General features: G+C 34.8%; 1 protein-coding gene across 1 annotated transcript in view; it reads right to left on the bottom strand.

Moving 5' to 3' along the window:
• Positions 1-18,079, bottom strand: part of LOC121474077 (transmembrane protease serine 11G-like) — a 36,265-nt gene continuing 18,186 nt past the window's right edge. Inside the window, exons 6-10 of the mRNA XM_041726883.1 lie at positions 7,170-7,208; positions 5,740-5,911; positions 4,262-4,521; positions 2,282-2,424; positions 1-162 (exon numbers count right to left, since the gene is read on the bottom strand). Coding sequence (XP_041582817.1) covers positions 1-162; positions 2,282-2,424; positions 4,262-4,521; positions 5,740-5,911; positions 7,170-7,208 — 776 coding nt within the window. The remainder of the gene's footprint in view (positions 163-2,281; positions 2,425-4,261; positions 4,522-5,739; positions 5,912-7,169; positions 7,209-18,079) is intronic.

The raw sequence follows: 18,079 nt of genomic DNA on the forward strand, positions 1-18,079 counted from the left end.
TTAGATGTTGGTTTTAGATTTAATCCAGTCCCGATAACGAGTCACTCTGGTGTAAAGTCCAGGCTTGTTCTTTTTTCCACAGTCTATTCCCCAGCTTACTATCCCAATAAGATACCAGATGCTTCTATCACGAGCTATAACAAGAGGTCCTCCAGAATCACCCTAGAGAAGAAGAAATGTACACAGTCAATGTAATAAATTAAGAGGAGTAAAAAAATGCAAGTTAATGAGCCTGTGAATATCTACTAAATTAATATTTTAAATTGAATGTATAAAATGAATTCTATTTTTACTTGCCATCAATATTAATGTAACAATAGAGTATATCACTTACAACTCTCTTTTATCTTACTACTTGCGCTTATCTGTGTTGATGTCTTCATCTGGAGGGTAGTGTGAATAAAGTTAAGTTTTCTCTTTGTGTAGTTTTTAGTTTTGCTCTTTCTAAACAGGAAGCACAAACTGAACCTAAGTCCAGGCATACAATTCTTACATAAATGACTTCAAGGCTCAACTATATGTCACCTCCTGTCCTGTTAGCTAGATATAATCACTTGCTTTAAATTTGAACTGCACGCTATTCCATTCACACTAGTCGATAGGAAACTGTCCTGGATGTTATACTGTTGTTCAGCAATAGGTTTGAAAGGAGAAAGATAAATGCAAAAGGCACCCCAGGCAAAGTGCATTATTTATTACAGACAGGCTTTTGTTTCCAAATGAAGACTTAATCCCTAGCCCTAGAGAACTGGTTTGAAGTGTGTGAATCTGGAGGACTTCCCTGATATCTTTAACCTAAGGTTTAGATTAGTAATTTTTGAAATTATTTTTTAGCAATGAACCTATTCATTCGAATAAAGCATTATATGGAAGCCCCTTATAGACTTATTTTCTATTTAAAAAAATGATCCTGTTTTTTATTTATTTTTAAATGATCCTGTTTGAAGCAGGCCGGGGGTCCTAGAGTCTTGTGCCTTTAGTTCTCTTCCCTTCCCTTTCCATGCTTCTTAGTACACTTTAGAGCTCAGTGGACAGAGTATGAAAACTCTGGTCTACTAAACACAATGCTCGTCAGCTCCTTTCCTGTAGGATGACATCTCATTTAGGTCCTCAGTATTTTACTTTGCTACCGATGAAGGAAGCAAGGAAGCACAGACCAATGGAAGAGAACATTTGCTCTTGTGTAAATTTATATTCCTGCTCAGATGTAATGTGATCCAGTTGTATCATGGACCACCCTGTTGTTTCTGCTTTTTCTCAGGAAGTAAAGTGAGTGGAAGGAGATCTTATATTCTAGAATATGTAGCCAAATCCTAGGTTTTTGTTCTTTTTGTTACTTGTGTGCTACATTACTAGAATGTAAATCCATTGTGAATTCAACATAGGTTTTTTTTTTTATGTTTATGTTTCCTTCAGTAATTGCCACATTACCTTGCAACTTACAAAAAAATAAAAAAAGCCCTGAATGAATAAGTGAATGAATGTTTATTATATCGCATTACAGACAGCCAATGGCAGATCAATAGTGCCACCTATACATTTAGGAAACACAGGTGTACGTATCAAATTCTCAAACATTTCCTAATCTTTTAAGAACTGCTAAACTGTTGGACTCCAAGTCAAAATCTTTAGTATTTTAGTTACTTATTTTTAGTCTTTTAAGTGCCCTGACTTTAAAACTGATATTCTCCTTAAATGCTTAATACTTAAAATTAATGTTTTGTATGGTTTGGGAAAATGCTATTTATTTAGTTAATTTTAAGATATAATTTGTGAAGTGACACTTTAATATGAGTGAGTGTAGATAAATATATTTTTCCCTAATAGTGTAATTCTATCTGAATGTACACTGCTAAAACCCAAAGGATTAAGCACTGGTAAGATGATGGTGGTCTATTGGCCATGGAGATATCTGCAGACCCCATTCCATAGTGCCTTACATGTAGCAGGGATTAGATACCCAATTGTTATCACTGTGACTTGAAGCAATGATTGTGTGCCTTTCTGGCTTGGTTTATACTATCTGCTTCTAGGATTTTTTTCCCCCTCTAATGAAAGCCCTAATTTGCAACTGATGGTCATTTTTTACATATGGTTCTGAACAATAATAGGATGTTAAATGAGGAGCATTTCTTATAGGTCTCCCATTCCCTCTCTTTACATTCTCCTGTCTCCTCCACAACTTAATTATATGGAGTCATATGAAGTGACATTGGCCTATGGTCAGTAACGCCACCTCTATTCAACAAATGCACTTTTGTGGATCTGCGTCTATTCTTACCTCACAGGCATCTCGTTTTCCTGTTAAAAATCCAGCGCATATCATTCCTGATGATACGGCACCACCATATACATTAACTTGATTACATATATCGTTACTTATGATCTCTACTTCGACTTGTCGCAGAGCATTGGGAAAGGGACCTAAAGAAGAAAAAAGTAGATGAAGAATTTTCATGTTATTGCTTATGATAATTGTTGTATCTTACAAACGATGGATCAGTGATAAGGCATATGTCTTGAAGTTGTAGGACTCTGAGCTTAATGACAATGCTAAGGTTAAAGTTATATTTCTTGTATGCCTTCTATGTGCTAGGTACCATTTTGGCACTTTACTTCCACTGTCTTACTTAATCCTTGCAATAACCAACAAAGTTAGATACGAATATCCTCTTTTTCAGACGAGAAAAACAAAGTTTACCCAGTTATGACTCTTATTGATCACATAGCTAAATGGGAGATGACATTAAATTTAAGCCCAGGGCATTTCTCACCACCTGGAATAATCGGTGATAGTTCACCTTACCTTACCTGAAAATCTACCACATTACTCTAAAAAGAACACAACTATACTGGGAATTGAGAATCCTTTAGGAAGAGCAGTATAGAGCAAGGTTGTATCGTAGAAAGTCATTGTAATACTGAATAAATGGAATACGCTTGCTTCATCAGAAGAACCATGTCTACTTTGATCTCAAATGGCTATCCAAAACTAATTCCAGGGTAAGTAATAAATACCAAGATAAGGAACAGATCATGTTTTATTAATGACCCACACATTTATTGACTTGTTATGTATGAAAAGTACTTTTCATTGCGTATTTATGTTTTTATCATTCTGTTCTCATTACCTCTTAACAGCTTTTATTTTAAAGACTGTATTAGTTCTTCATATGGAAATGGGTATTCTGTTTACAGCAGATTCAAAGACAATTGAGAAGAGGAAGAAGGGCTGTTAATAAAACATGATCTGTTTCTTAGGTAAACAATTTACATATAGTTTCATCTGCCTCTGAATTTCTGATTCTTGTTCCAGACTCTTACTAAAATGTTGTAGTCTTATTTATGTACTTGAGACTTTGCCAAGTCTTTGCCATTTCATTTTTATAGGAATCTGCTTCCCTTCAATAGGTACTGTCGAATCCCAAAGGATTTGATTCCCGTTTGTACTCATTACCATTCCCTATAGAACAAAGCAGACTCCCAGAAACAAGGAAAAGAATTCTCAGATTATGACAGTATAACAACCTGCACCCAATGTCAGAATTTTGAAGTACATACTGAAAGGAAGTAGATTCCTATAAGAGTCTGGAACAAGAATCAGAAATTCAGAGGCAGATGAAACTATATGTAAATTGTTTACCTAAGAGAAGTAGAACTAGAGACTCATATCAGGACCTAAAGATCTATCTTTGCAGTTTATTGTGTGTTATTAAATGTAGTAAAATGTCATACTTGTGAACTTTATAAATTCCTAAGGTCAAAAACTCCTCCATAGATCCATCAGAGGGGGCTGTTTAATATTTAGCATCACATGTGCCATTTAAATTGATGCTTAAGAATGTTTTTGTTTAGTTGCATGACACATTGTAGAGGTTTATCATTATTACTGCTCACAAATCACATACTTTAAGATTCATGCAGCCATAGCAGAATCTCTGCATATTGAGACAGCAACAGAAAGAAAGGATGTGAAGAAACATGCTTTAATAATTTTTGAAAAGAAAGTTATAACTAGTTTCCAAAATAGCCCATAAAGAAGACATTAAACATAGATACTGTGTAACAGCTATAGCCAAAGTTTTCATAAGTCACCATATCTGGGTTTTTCTGTTTGTTGTTTTGTGATACTTTTCACAGGACATCTTGATTTCATCTCTTATTTTCAATACTGTGATTTTGAATCTTACTTTATGTCTCCATTCAAATGGAAGATGGGTTTGCATTTTTTGCTTAGGCTTTTTTTTATTGAGATACTCACCATTAGCTTTTAATGCTCCCCATCCAGTGACAAACACTGGACTCTGAGACAAGACTTCAAAAGTAGCATCTGGGAGGCAGACTCTGCCCACATCACTGGAAAATAGGACTGGGGTGGAGAGCTTCACCACAGCGATGTCATCGTCATGATTATGGGCAGCATAGTTTTCGTGAATGATAATTGATTGTATCTTTCTTCTCATCAATGGAGGGCTGAGAGTTGTTCCAAAACTAGCCGTCCAGAGTTTGGGGTTTTTGTAACTGATCACAGATGAAAAGGATTAGGGTTGATTCATTGCTGATTCAAAGTTGCCCAGGACTCTGAATCAGCATGGACATAGGGGCAGTAGAAGGACAAATTGTTTAAGGTGATAGTTGATGGGTCTTCCCACTTTATTTGAGGCTTCTCCCCCCAGGACTGCTTTGCTTTATTTAGCCGATACAAATCCCCCCATTCTAAGGTAGCTTCTATTACTCCTCTTGAGGAGGAGTTTGTATTTTCTAAAGGAAACAAAATATTATTGTTATTTTGATTATAAAAGTAATACAGATTAGTTGAAGATAAATAAATAAAATTAGACATATGTATCCACATATGTACATGCCCACACACACATATATACCCTCATATGCATGCAGTAATATAAACATCTGTATAGCTTTGGAAGGAGAAAGAGAGAGGGAATGAAGGGAAAAGGAGAGGGAGAGGTGTCACATTGGAGCCATACATTATATATTGTTTTCTCATCCTTTCTTTTTAGTTAACATTTTACCTAGAATATTTCCCATATTATATGAATTTCACTAGAGTTATTGTTATCTCTTTATTATCTCCACATATGCCTTATGTTAAATCTTCAAAAAAGATATAATAATAACAGTGCAGCACTAAATATATTCATATGGGATAATCTGATGTAAGTTTGTGGGTCAGGATACTATATTAGCAGAGTTTTCTTTTTTTTTTTTAATCTACAATATATCTTAGGAAAACTGGTGACTGTGTTTAACTTTTGACAGTGTTGACTTGTTCTTAAAGTTAGGAATGCTGGAGAATATATTTTCAGTTGGAGCTGAAGATTCTCTAACTTTTCTGCTACTCTTTAGTATCTGTCATTTGTCCCTAAGCCTGCTTCACAGTCATGAGTTCCAGTGGGAGGCCTAGATGCTCATAAAAGAATGAAAAAAGTAGAGGTACCTGGCTAGCTAAAAATTGGTTAAGCATCTGCCTTTGCCTCAGATAATGATCTCCGGGTCCAGGGGTTCCTGAGATTGAGACCCTCATCCATCCCCTTGTTGAGTGGGGCATCTGCCCCTTCCCCTGCTTATGCTCACGCTCTCTCTCTATCTCTCTTTCTCAAATGAATTAAAAATCTTTAAAAACAAAAAACGAATGAAAAGGGGATGACAGTTATAGGAAATGAAGGTGAGAAAAGGAAGTGAAATTGGTGATCCTGTTGATACAGACTGAGGACTTACATATCAAAGCAATGAGCAGCAGTCAGGAGCCACTCCTCACTGATCAAAGAAGCTCCACAGAAATGAATGTCATCTATTTGCAGGCTGGCTTGCCATGGCCAATCAGCTTTTTTTGCAGGATAACCCTCAGCAATCCTTTCCATGGAAGGAAACTCCTTCCCTCTTCCACAACCTGTCAGAAGGAAATAAGATAGTTATTTATATATTTTATTTTATTCATTTATTTTAGTTGACACACAATGTTACATTAGTTTTAGGGGTACAACATAGAGATTCAACCTCTCTATACATTACGCTACGCTTGCAACAAGTGTAGCTATAGGATGGTTATTTTTAAACAGTTATAAACACCTGTAGGCATATTTGACACAGAGTTAAAGATGGAAACATTTGTAGGTTTGCCTTGCCTTTAAAAAATTAATCAAAATTATATAATAGAATGATTATTCAAATTGAAAAATGATTAATTTTTTAAAATAAACTATGTAATATTCTCCTTGGTACATTTAAAGCCGCTTCAGTTTAAGATTTGTTTTATCATATATTTTAGGTTATTTTATTATGCACGGCAATTTATTCCAGGAATATCTGAGTGTCAAATGTACACTATTAATTGCAGAAAAATATCATTTGTACACTTAAAATACTTGTCTAATATTACAGACATTATCCTACTATAATTTGTCAAAATTCACATAATTAAAATTCGTGTGTGTCATTTAATTCTTTTTTTTAAAGATTTATTTTTATTTATTTATGATAGAGAAAGAGAGAGGCAGAGAGAGAAGGAGCCTCCACGCTCGGAGCCCAACGCGGTACTTGATCCCGGGACTCCAAGATCGCGCCCTGGGCCAAAGGCAGGCGCAAAACCGCTGAGCCACCCGGGGATCCCCGGTGTCATTTAATTCTAAGCAGAATTTTCTACTTTAACAAAGTGAACCAAATAAAAATAAATATGATAAAATGATAGGGGAGATGGCCTGGGTAGCTCAGCGGTTGAGCGTCTGCCTTTGGCTTGGGGCGTGATCCTGGAGTCCCCAGGTCAAGTCCCACATCAGGCTCCCTGCATGGAGGTTGCTTCTCCCTCTGCCTGTGTCTCTGCCTCTCTCTCTCTCTCAGTGTCTCTCAAGAATAAATAATTAAAATCTTAAATAAAATAAAATCTTAATAAAATAAAATAATGATAAGGAATTGTTAAAAGAAGTAATCAATGAAACTTACTGTCAGGAATAACAAGTTATTTCTAAGAAGCCCATGTACATATTCCCAATTATTAATAGTATTTTTTTCCTTATGGAAAATTAGGTCATGTATCTATTCAGAAATATATATTTTTGCAAAATAGTAAACATGGAAATAGAGAAACTCTAGCAGTATTTTGAGTTTTAGCATTTGATCTACAAACATTACACTGATATTCTTGAACTTACAGCTGTTCAGAATGTGCTCTGCTTGTGCTTCATTCATATCTGGAAAAAAAACAAGAGGACTGCTCAGCAGTGGAACAATTATAATTTGAAAATATTATGCCTGCATACATGAATGTTTCTGGTTGGAATGAAATGAATTATTCAGGAATTTCTTAATTTAAAGGCAATATAATAAAATCTTACAAAAAGGAGAGGCCTGGATATAAATTAAAGCCTCCTTCTAACTATCTGTGGACTCTAGGAAAATCCTGGTTTACTGTTTTAAAATCATTGGCATAGAGAAAGATATTACTTGTCATAAAAGAGGACTACATCTAATTAATTTATCCATGCCAATTTATTAAAATGCAAGTTAAGCAGAGGAGTCTAGGACTTCTTTCATATATGTATTATTTTATGGTGGACACTATTTCCTTCTGTCCTCATTCATACATTAGTAATATGATAAAGATACCCAAAGCATCTTAGATGATTGACATCTCCATGGAGGCTCCTAGTGAAATAAAGATCCACCAATGTACTAACAAATCTTCAAAACATGTTAGTCATTTTATCATAAACTAAAATAGAAGAAAATATGATCAGTGACTATTCCCCAAAATTATATGAATTGTTTCTTATGCCAGATACTATAATGAGCAACCCAGACCCACATTTTTGTTAAGATAAAAACCAGTATAGAGTTTTGGTAAGCCTGCAAATTAATGAATCTATCAGTCAGACTCTATAGAGGAACATTGTGTTCATCAGCAGGGAACTATGCTTATGTTTATTATTATATTTATTAGAATAAATCTCTTAGAATTAGGTTTTTCCAATAATAACAATTCTCTAGTGGCTTCCCTGATATTTGTAATGAATCCACCTGGACTTTCTGTTTCTTGACTGTGCCAAGGTGCTCTTATAGTCTTTATTCCAGTTGTCCCTTCTGAGAGAAATGCTCTCCCTTGACCATTCTCGTGGTTGGTTCCTTGTTAACATTCAGATCTTAGCTTAAAAATCCTCTCCTCAGAGAGGTTTTCCACGGCAAGTCAAAGTAGCCTTCCACTCTCTATTCTCTGTATGTAAATTCACATTATTCAATATTACTTTGTTTATTTACTTATTTAGTAAACCATTATCTTTTTATTCCAGTTGAAATGTTCTATAATTTCACTGGCACAACTAGGTTCTCAAAATATTTGCTTAATGAATAATGAGCAGTAGTGATAATTAATAATTTACTAAGTCCTATATACCAGGGACTGTACCAAATGTTGCTATATCCTCACAATAATATTATGAAGCAAGGCTGTTAAGGACATGATTTAAATATTTCTTAAGGTAAAATCTTATCATACAATCCTTTCACCGTAAGGTCAATTAAAGTCTAGTGTCACATTCTGTAGGTTATGGATCAGTGAGAGGGGTGGAATTATGGTTACTTCACAGGTAACTTTGGCCTAGTCTCATTTCTATCTGTAGAAACTGATGATGAACTTCCATGGTGATGCTATATCCCATATTTGTTTGAGTGTGTCTGGCAATTCTTCCAAGTGTGATCCATAGGTAATACTGTTCTAGATGCATAGGAGAGAAGCTAATTGCTTACTTATAGTGAATGCCCCGGGCATCTGATAAATGATGGGAGATAATAAATTATAAGGACTTGAGCTATGAGCAATGGTAGTATTAATAAAGGACAATATGGTGAGTTTCCTAGTATTCTTTTCATCTCACACATACTCTGGACTGGGGACAAAGAAAGTCCTGCAATCTAAAACCATCAATAGGCATAAACAAGAAATACTGAGAAAAGTCTGTTCTGTCTCTCCAAATACTGGGAATGAAGCAAAACAAAGGCCTAGTGAGGAGCTGAAACCTTCTGCTTCACAACACAGGGATGGCTATCCATTTTGCCAGTAGCAGTGACAGCAAGAAAATCTTGGTCATCCCAAACCCCACTTCCCAACCAGGGCACCAGCTTGTACACTTACACCCAGAGGGACAACATCAAACTTTATATACCTAGTGACATTAATAGGTTCAGGCCCACTACACCCCTCCACAGAGGAAGGCCCAGGAATACAAAGCAGCCTAGAAAAGCCTATTCTACTCTCACATAGGAGATAAGAGGAAGCAGAAGTTGAAAGGAAACTCCAGAAGACTAGAATAGTGGTGCAAGGACCCTGAAAACTAACTTTTTATTGAAACATTGAGAGTAGGTGAGAATCTATGCTCCAAACCTAAATAATTAAACTACCTGCTAGAATAAAAGAATTAAACATGATCAAGAGTCTCCTAATATGATAACCAAATGTGTAGAATACAACAAAAATTATTTACCATACCAAACCCCAGGAAAACCAGAATCTATATGAGAAAAGACAATCAACTGATGCCAATACTGAGATGAATACAATGTTGGAAGTATCTGATGTGGATTTTAAAGCAGATGCGAGAAAAATAATTTAGCAATCAATTTCAAATTCTCTTGAAACAACTGAAAAAATAGAAAATCTAAGCAAAGATATAGAAGTTATAGAAATCAAATGGAAGGGCGCTTCAGGCAGTTAAGCATCCAACTCTTGATCTCAACTCAGGTCTTGATCTTAGGGTTATGAGTTCAAATCCCATGTTGGGCTCCATGCTGGGTGTGGAGCCTACTTTAACAAAAGGAAAAATGTAGGACTGAAAAATATAATAATAAGAGTAATAAAACAAATGCTGCTAGGTTGTCTTAACAATAGAGTGGAGATGGGGATAGAATCAGTAAACTTGAATGAAATTAAATAGTATTTACTCAGAAGAACAGAGAGAAAAGAGACTGAAAAAAATGAGCAAATCTGAGATTTGTGTGATAATAACAAAAGACTTAACATTGTATATTATCAGAATTCCAGAAGGAGAAGAAAAAGAGTGTGAGACTGAAAAAGTACTCAAGGAAATAATGGTTGGAAACTCCCCAAATTTGGATAAAGACAGAGGTCTATAGATTCAAGAAGCTGGGAAAATCTCAAATAAGAAAAACTCAAATCTACCCCAAGACCCATTGTAATTGTTACTAAAAACTAAAGACAATGAAAAAAACCTTAAAAACAGAAAAAGTGATACGTTACCTATAAAGTAACACCAATTCAAATAACAGCAGAGTTCTCATCTGAAACCGTGGAGGACAAAAGGAAGTGGCATAGCATTTTTCAAGTTCTGAAAGAAAAAACTATCAACTATGAATCCTATATCCTTTGAAACTACATTTAGAAATAAATGTATTCTAGGATGAAGAGAAATGAAAAGAATTAGTTTCTAACAGAGCTACTCTTGGATAATGGCTAGAGGAAGCTCTCCAAACAAAAAGCAAAGTACCTTCAGAAAGGAAAGAGACAGAATGTGTAAGAACAGAAATAAACATAATAGACTATTTTTCACCTTATAGGTTTCTTTAAATATATTTTATGGTTGAAACAAAAGATGCAGTGCCATCTGATGTGAATATATAGAGAGGAAATACTTAAGAAAAATGTTTCTAAAAAATGGGGGGGGGGGGGGGTGCAAAGAGACCAAAATGGAAGTGATACAATGTTGACACCAGTAGTCTATGATGTTATGTATGTTAATATCTAGAACAGCCACTAGGGGAGCTATACCTGGTGATAAACTCAAAAGCATTACAAATAAATAAAAATGGAACCCTAAAACAAATGTTCCTGCTACCGACAGGGAGGGAGGAAAAAAGAAACAGAGGAACAAGACACAGCACAAAAGAAATCAAATAATAAAATGACTTAAGCTCTAACATATCAATATTTAATATGTGAATGGTTTAAGTACCTCAATGAAAAGACAGAATAGCAGAGTATAATTAAGAAAACATGATTCAGCTATTTGTTTTTACACTGAAATTTCCAAATTGAAAGTAAAAGGATGCAAAAAAATAGAACATACAAATATGAATCCAGAAAAAAAAAAAAAGCAGTGGTGGCTCTATTAATATCAAATAAAGTGGTCTTTGGAGAAAAGAAATTACTGGGGACATAGAAGGACATTACTTGATGATAAAAGGATCAATCTACTATGAATATTTAATCATTTTAAATGCATGTTTACAAATAGCAGAGCTTCAAAATACATCAAGCAATAACTAAGAGAGCTGAAAGAAGGAATAGACAAATTCACAATTATAATTGGGGACTTCAACATCCTCTAAAATCAACAAATTGATAGCATTACTAGACAGAAAATCAGCAAGGATATATAATTAACGCTACCAACAAGACCTAATTGAGGTTTATAAACCACTCCACCCAACAATAACAGAAAGCACATTCTTTATAAACACCTGTGGAACATTCATTAAAAAGGACCATATCTTGTGTCATATTTAAAAGAATTGAACTCAGAATATGTTCTCTGTTCATAGTGGGGTCAAACTAGAAATCAATAAAGAAAGGTAAGGAGGGGCCGCCCCGGGGCCCAGCGGTTTAGCTCCACCTTCAGCCCAGGGCGTGATCCTGGAAACCTAGGATCCTGTCCTACATCAGGCTCCCTACATGGAGCTTGCTTCTCCCTCTGCCTGTGTCTCTGCCTCTCTCTCTCTCTCTCTCTCTCTCTCTCTCGAATAAATAAAAATAAAATCTTTAAAAAGAAAAGAATAAGGAGAAAATCTCCGAACACTTGGGAATTTAACAACAGACTACTAAATAATACATGGGCCCAAAAAGAAGTACCAAAGAAGTAAAAAAATTACATAGAATTGAATCAATACAAATGTACAAACATAGCAAATATCATGGGATGCAGGTAAAGTATTACAGAGAGGAAAATCATAGCACTAAATGTTTATCTTAGAAAAGAAAAGATATTGAGTTCCTAACAAAAAAAAAAAAAAAAGAAAGAAAGAAAAAGAAAAAGAAAACTAGAAAAAGAAGAGCAGAGTGAGCCCAAAGCAAGGAAGAGGAAGGAAATAGTAAAGAAAAAAATCAATAAAGATCAAAATTTCAATCAAAATTAGAAACAGAAAGATAATATAGAACAATCAATGAGACAAAAAAACATTCATTGTAAGAAAAAGTCAATAGAATTGATAAACTTTTGGAAGATTGACAAAGATAAAAAGATAAACTTCTAGAAGACTGACAAAGACACAAATCACCAATGTCAGGAATTAAATGAGGGGATATCACAAAAGAACCTGCATAAAGAAGAGATGGTATATACAATGGAATATTGCTCAACCATCAGAAAGAATTAAATCTTGCCATTTGCAATGACAAGGATGGAACTAGAGGGTATTATGCTAAGCAAAATGAGTCAGAGAAAGACAAATACCATTCACTCATATGTGGAATTTAACAAACAAAATGGATGAACATAGGGGAAAGAAAGGAAAAATAAAATAAGATGAAAGTTGAGAGGGAGGCAAACCATAAAGGACATTGAACTCTAGGAAACAAATTGAGGATTGCTGAAGGGGAGGAGGGTGGGGGAAGGGATAATTGGGTGATGGGCATTAAGGAAGGCACTTGATGTAATGAGCACTTGGTGTTATATGCAATTGATGAATCACTCAATTCTACCTCTGAAACTAAAACAAACAAACAACAACAACAAAAACCAAAAACCCAAAAAACAAAACAAAAGTTATAGGATTACCATACTGTCCTGTGAGTATATGCATACGATGATTCGCATGAAAACTTTTTAAAAAGTAAGAAATACTTTGAACAACTTTACATTCATAAATTTGACAATTTAAAGAGGACAAATCCCTTAAAAACCATAAACTACCAAAACTCAAGAAAGATGATATAGATAACTTGAATATTCCTACTATTAAAGAAATTGAATAAAAGATTAAAAAAAAATCCTTAGGCCCAAATGGATTCAGTGGAGACTTTGGCAAAACATTCAAAGAATTAACAGTACTTTTATACAATCTCTTCTAGGAATTATAAGAAAGCATTTCCTAGTTCATTTGATGTGGCCAGCATTTTCCTGCTATTGAAACTAGATTAACAAAGAAACAGACTAATATCTATCATGAATTTAGATGCAAAATTCTCAACAAAATTTTAACCAATTGAATCCAACAATATATATAAAGAATAATACAGTGATGAAATGGGTTTATTTCAGGTATGGAAGGTTCAATGTTTGTAAATCAATTAGTATAATCTACCATGTCAATAGGCTATAGGAAAAAAAAATTATATGATTATGTCAATTGAAACAGAAATACATTCAGCAAAATTTGGCACCTATCACACCACCACACAGACCTATTACACACAATAAAAAAAAAAAAAAAAAGGAAAGGGTAGCCCCTGTGGCGCAGCGGTTTGGCACTGCCTGCAGCCTGGGGTGTGATCCTGGAGACCCGGTATCGAGTCCCACATCGGGCTTCCTGTATGGAGCCTGCTTCTCCCTCTGCCTGTGTCTCTGCCTCTCTGTGTCTCTATGAATAAATAAAATCTTAAAAAAAAAGAAGGAAAAGGAAAATAACAAGTATTGATGAGAACTGGGAGACATTAGAACCCTTATACACTGCTAATGAGAATATAAAATGATGTAGCTACTGTGGAAAACAGTTTACTATTCCTTAACAAGTTAAACATAGTGACCATATCACCCAGCAATCCCGCTCCTGGGTCTATATCCAACAGTATTGAAAAATTGGTATTCAAATAAATACTATATGCCAATATATATAGCAGTACTATTCACAATAGCCAAATAATGGAAACAGCACAAATGTCCATCAGCTGATGACTAGGTAAACAAAATGTAATATATCTATAAAGTGAAATATTATTCAGCCTTAAAAGGAATGAAGTATTGATACGTCCTAAAACATGAATTCTGAAAGATTATGCTAAGTGAAAGAAGCCAGACACAAAAGTCACAGATTACATGGTCCCATTTATATGAAATATACAGAATAGGTAAAACCATAGAGACAGAAGGGAGAATGACTTTTTAATTGATATACGATTTCCTTTGAGGCCATGAAAATATCTTGAAACTAGGTAGAGGTGATGGTTGCACAACATTAGGACCTAAATGCCAGCAAATTGCACACTTTCAAATGGCTAGTGGTTAATTTTATGTTATGTGAATTTTACCTCAAAAAAAAAAATACTCAACATACTAAAGATGTCAATTCTCCTCAAACTGACCTATAGTCTAGTGAAATTTCTATAAAAATCTGTTAGCTTTTTTTTAGACATAGACAAAATTATTCTAAAATTTATTTAGAAAGAAACTAGAGTATTTAGTATAACTTTGATAAAGAAGAGTAAAGTGGGAGACTCATTCTTCCCCAATGTTAGACTTGCTATATAGCTGCAGTAATCAAGAGAGTATGATCCTGGTGGAAGGATAGGCACATAAATCAATGGGATAGAATGTAGAATCTAAAAATAGATCCACATAAAAATGCCCAGTTAATTTTTGACAAAGGAGCAAAAGTAAATTCAGTGGAAGGTGGGCAGCCTTTCCAATAAACAGTGTTGGAGCAATTGAATATCTATTAACAATAACAACAACAAAAAGTCTCACAGCTTATGCAAAAAAGAGCTTGAAATGGATTTTAGGCTTTAATGTGATATGAAGCCATAAAACTTACAGAAATAAGTATAAAATGTTAAAAGATATAGTATGTACAAGTATAAAATTTACAGAAAAGAACATAGGAGATAATTATCAGGGACTCAGGACTAGAGGAAGAGTTAGATTTATTACCAACAAGATGATCCATAAAAATGAAAGTTCATTTGGGTGAATCTCATCAAATTTAAAACTTTTCCTATCTGAAAGACTCTCTTTATGGGTTGAAAAGGCGAACTTCAGACTAGTGGGAATTACTGCAAACTGCACATCTGACAAAGGCTTCATACATAGAACATATAAAGAGTTCTCCGTATTCAGCATTTAAGAAGAAAAAAATCAACTCAATTAGAAAACACGGACACAGATATTTTGCCATAGAGGATGTATAGATGGCAAACACATAAAAGGATGTTCGATGATATTAGCAATTGGAGAAAATAAAATTAAAGCCATAATGAGATAACACTATACAGCTATCAGAAAAGCCACATGAAAAATAGTGATAACACCAATTGTTGGCAAAGGTGGAGAGAAACTAAATAACTCATACATTGCTGATGGGAATGCAAAATGTACAGCCACTCTGGAATGTAGTTTGGTAGTTCCTTTCAAAACCCAAAATCTAAAGAAAACCCCCAAATGACCCAAAATCGTTTTTATCAACCCAGCAATTGTACTCTTAGATATGCCCCAGAGAAATAGAAACTTATTTTCTTATAGGAACATAAAATGAATATGCATAGAAGCTTCATTGTAATAGCCAAAATCTTGAAACTATCAAATGTTCTTCAAGGGATGAGTGGTTAAACAAACAGTGGAATACTATAGACTACTACTCAGCAATGAAAAAGATCAAACTATTGATGCACACATCAACATGGATGAACCTCATGGAAATTATGTTGAGGGGAAAAGGTCAATTTCAAAAGGGTACAAAATGTATGATTTACATGACATTTATGAAATAATTATAGGAATGGAGAATGGATAAGTGGTTGCCAGAGGCTACAGATGAGTAGAGGAGATGGGTGTAGTTATAAAGAGGTAACATAGGGGAATCTTGATATGGTACAATTGAATATATTGATTGTGGTAGTAGTTATGAAAGGTTACATATGTGATAAAATGGCACAGAGCTATACCTACCCATACACATACATGCACACACACAAATGAGTTCATATATAACTGAAATCTGAATAAGCTCTATGGATTGTATCTATGCCAATTTCTTGGTTTTGGCCCTGTGCTGTAGTTGTATAAGATGTTAACATTACCAAAGGCTGGGGGAAGTGTGCAAGTGCATGAGATTTCTCTCTAAATTTCTTTGCAACCTCCTTTGAATCTATAATTATTTCAAAATATTTTTTAAAAATCAAGCATCCTATATAAAATAAATGCACAGAAATCAGTTGCATTTCTATACACTAACAATGAGACTGAAGAAAGAAATTAAGGAGTCAATCCCATTTACAATTGCACCAAAAACCATATGGTATCTAGGAATAAATCTAACCAAAGAGGCAAAGGATCTGTATTCAGAAAACCATAGAACACTCATGAAAGAAATTGAAGAAGAAAGAAGTGGAAAAATATCCCATGATCATGGACTGGAAGAACAAATATTGTCAAAATGTCTATGCTACCTAGAACAATCTATATATTCAGTGCAACCCCTATCAAAATACAATCAACTTTTTTCACAGAGCTGGAATAAATAATCCTAAAATGTGTATGGAGCCACAACAGACCCTAAGTAGCCAAAAAAAATTGAAAAAGAAAACCAAAGCTGGTGGCATCACAATTCTGGACTTCAAGCTGTATTACAAAGCTGAAATCATCAAGACAATGTGGTACTGGCACAAAAACAGACACATGGATCAATGGAACAATGGATCCTCAACTGTATGATCAACTCATCTTTGACAAAGCAGAAATCAAGATCCAATGAAAAGTCTCTTCAACAAATGGTGTTGGGAAAATTGGACAGCTACATGCAGAATAGTGGAACTGGACCATTTTATTCACCATACACAAAAACAGACTCAATATGGATGAAAGACCTAAATATGAGACAAGAATCCATCAAAATTGTAGAGAAGAACACAGGCAGAAACCTCTGTGATTTCAGCTGCAGCAACTTCTTCCTAGATATGTCTCCAAAGGCAAGGGAAACAAAGGCAAAAATGAACTCTTGGGACTTCGTCAAGACAAAAAGCTTTTGTGCAGCAAAGGAAACAGGCAACAAAACCAAAAGACACCTGAAAGACTGGAAGAAGATATTTGCAAATGTCTTATCAGATAAAGGGCTAGTATACAAATCTATAAAGAACTCATCAAATCCAATGCCGAAAAACAAATAATCCAGTCAAGAAGTGGGCAGAAGTCATGAACAGACATTTCTCCAGACATACAAATGGCCAATACACATATGAAAAAAAATGCTCAACACCACTCATCATCAGGAAAACACAAATCAAAACCACAATGAGATACTACCTCACATAAGTCAGAATAGCTAAAATTAATAGAACAGGAAACAAAATGTTGGTGAGGATGTGGAAAAAGAGGAACCCTCTTACGCTGTTGGTAGGAATGCAGGCTGGTGCAGCCACTTTGGAAAATAGTATGGAGGTTCCTCAGAAAGTTGAAAATAGAACTATCTTATGACCCAGTAATTGCATTACTAGGTATTTACCCAAAGATATAAATGTAATGATCCAAAGGGGCACCTGCACCCCAATGTTTATAGCAGCAATGTCCACAATAGCCAAACTATGGAAGGAGCCCAGATGTCCATCAACAGATGAATGGGTAAAGAGCACGTGGTATATATATACAATGGAATACTACCCAGCCAACAAAAAATGAAATCTTGCCATTTGCAATGACATGAATGGAACTAGAGGGTGTTATGCTAAGCGAAATAAGTCAATCAGAGAAAGACAATTATCATGTGATCTCATTCATATGTGGAATTTAAGAAAAAAATAGAGGATCATAGGGGAAGGGAAGGGAAAAAAAAGACAAAATCAGAGAGGGAGACAAACCATAAAAGACTTTCAATCATAGGAAACAAACTGAGGGTTGGTTGCTGGGAGGGAGGAGGGTTGGGGTAACTGGGTGATGGACATTAAGGAAGGCACTTGATATAATGAGCACTGGAGATTATATAAAACTAATGAATCACTGAACTCTACCTCTGACACCAATAATGCACTATATGTTAATTAATTGAATTTAAATTAAAAAAATAAATCAAGGCTCCTTCCACAGTTTGGCTATTGTGGCCTGATGGAACTGGAGGGTATTATGCTGAGTGA

The sequence above is a fragment of the Vulpes lagopus genome, chromosome 12 (assembly GCF_018345385.1).
Source record: "Vulpes lagopus strain Blue_001 chromosome 12, ASM1834538v1, whole genome shotgun sequence".
In the NCBI taxonomy this organism is placed as follows: domain Eukaryota; kingdom Metazoa; phylum Chordata; class Mammalia; order Carnivora; family Canidae; genus Vulpes; species Vulpes lagopus.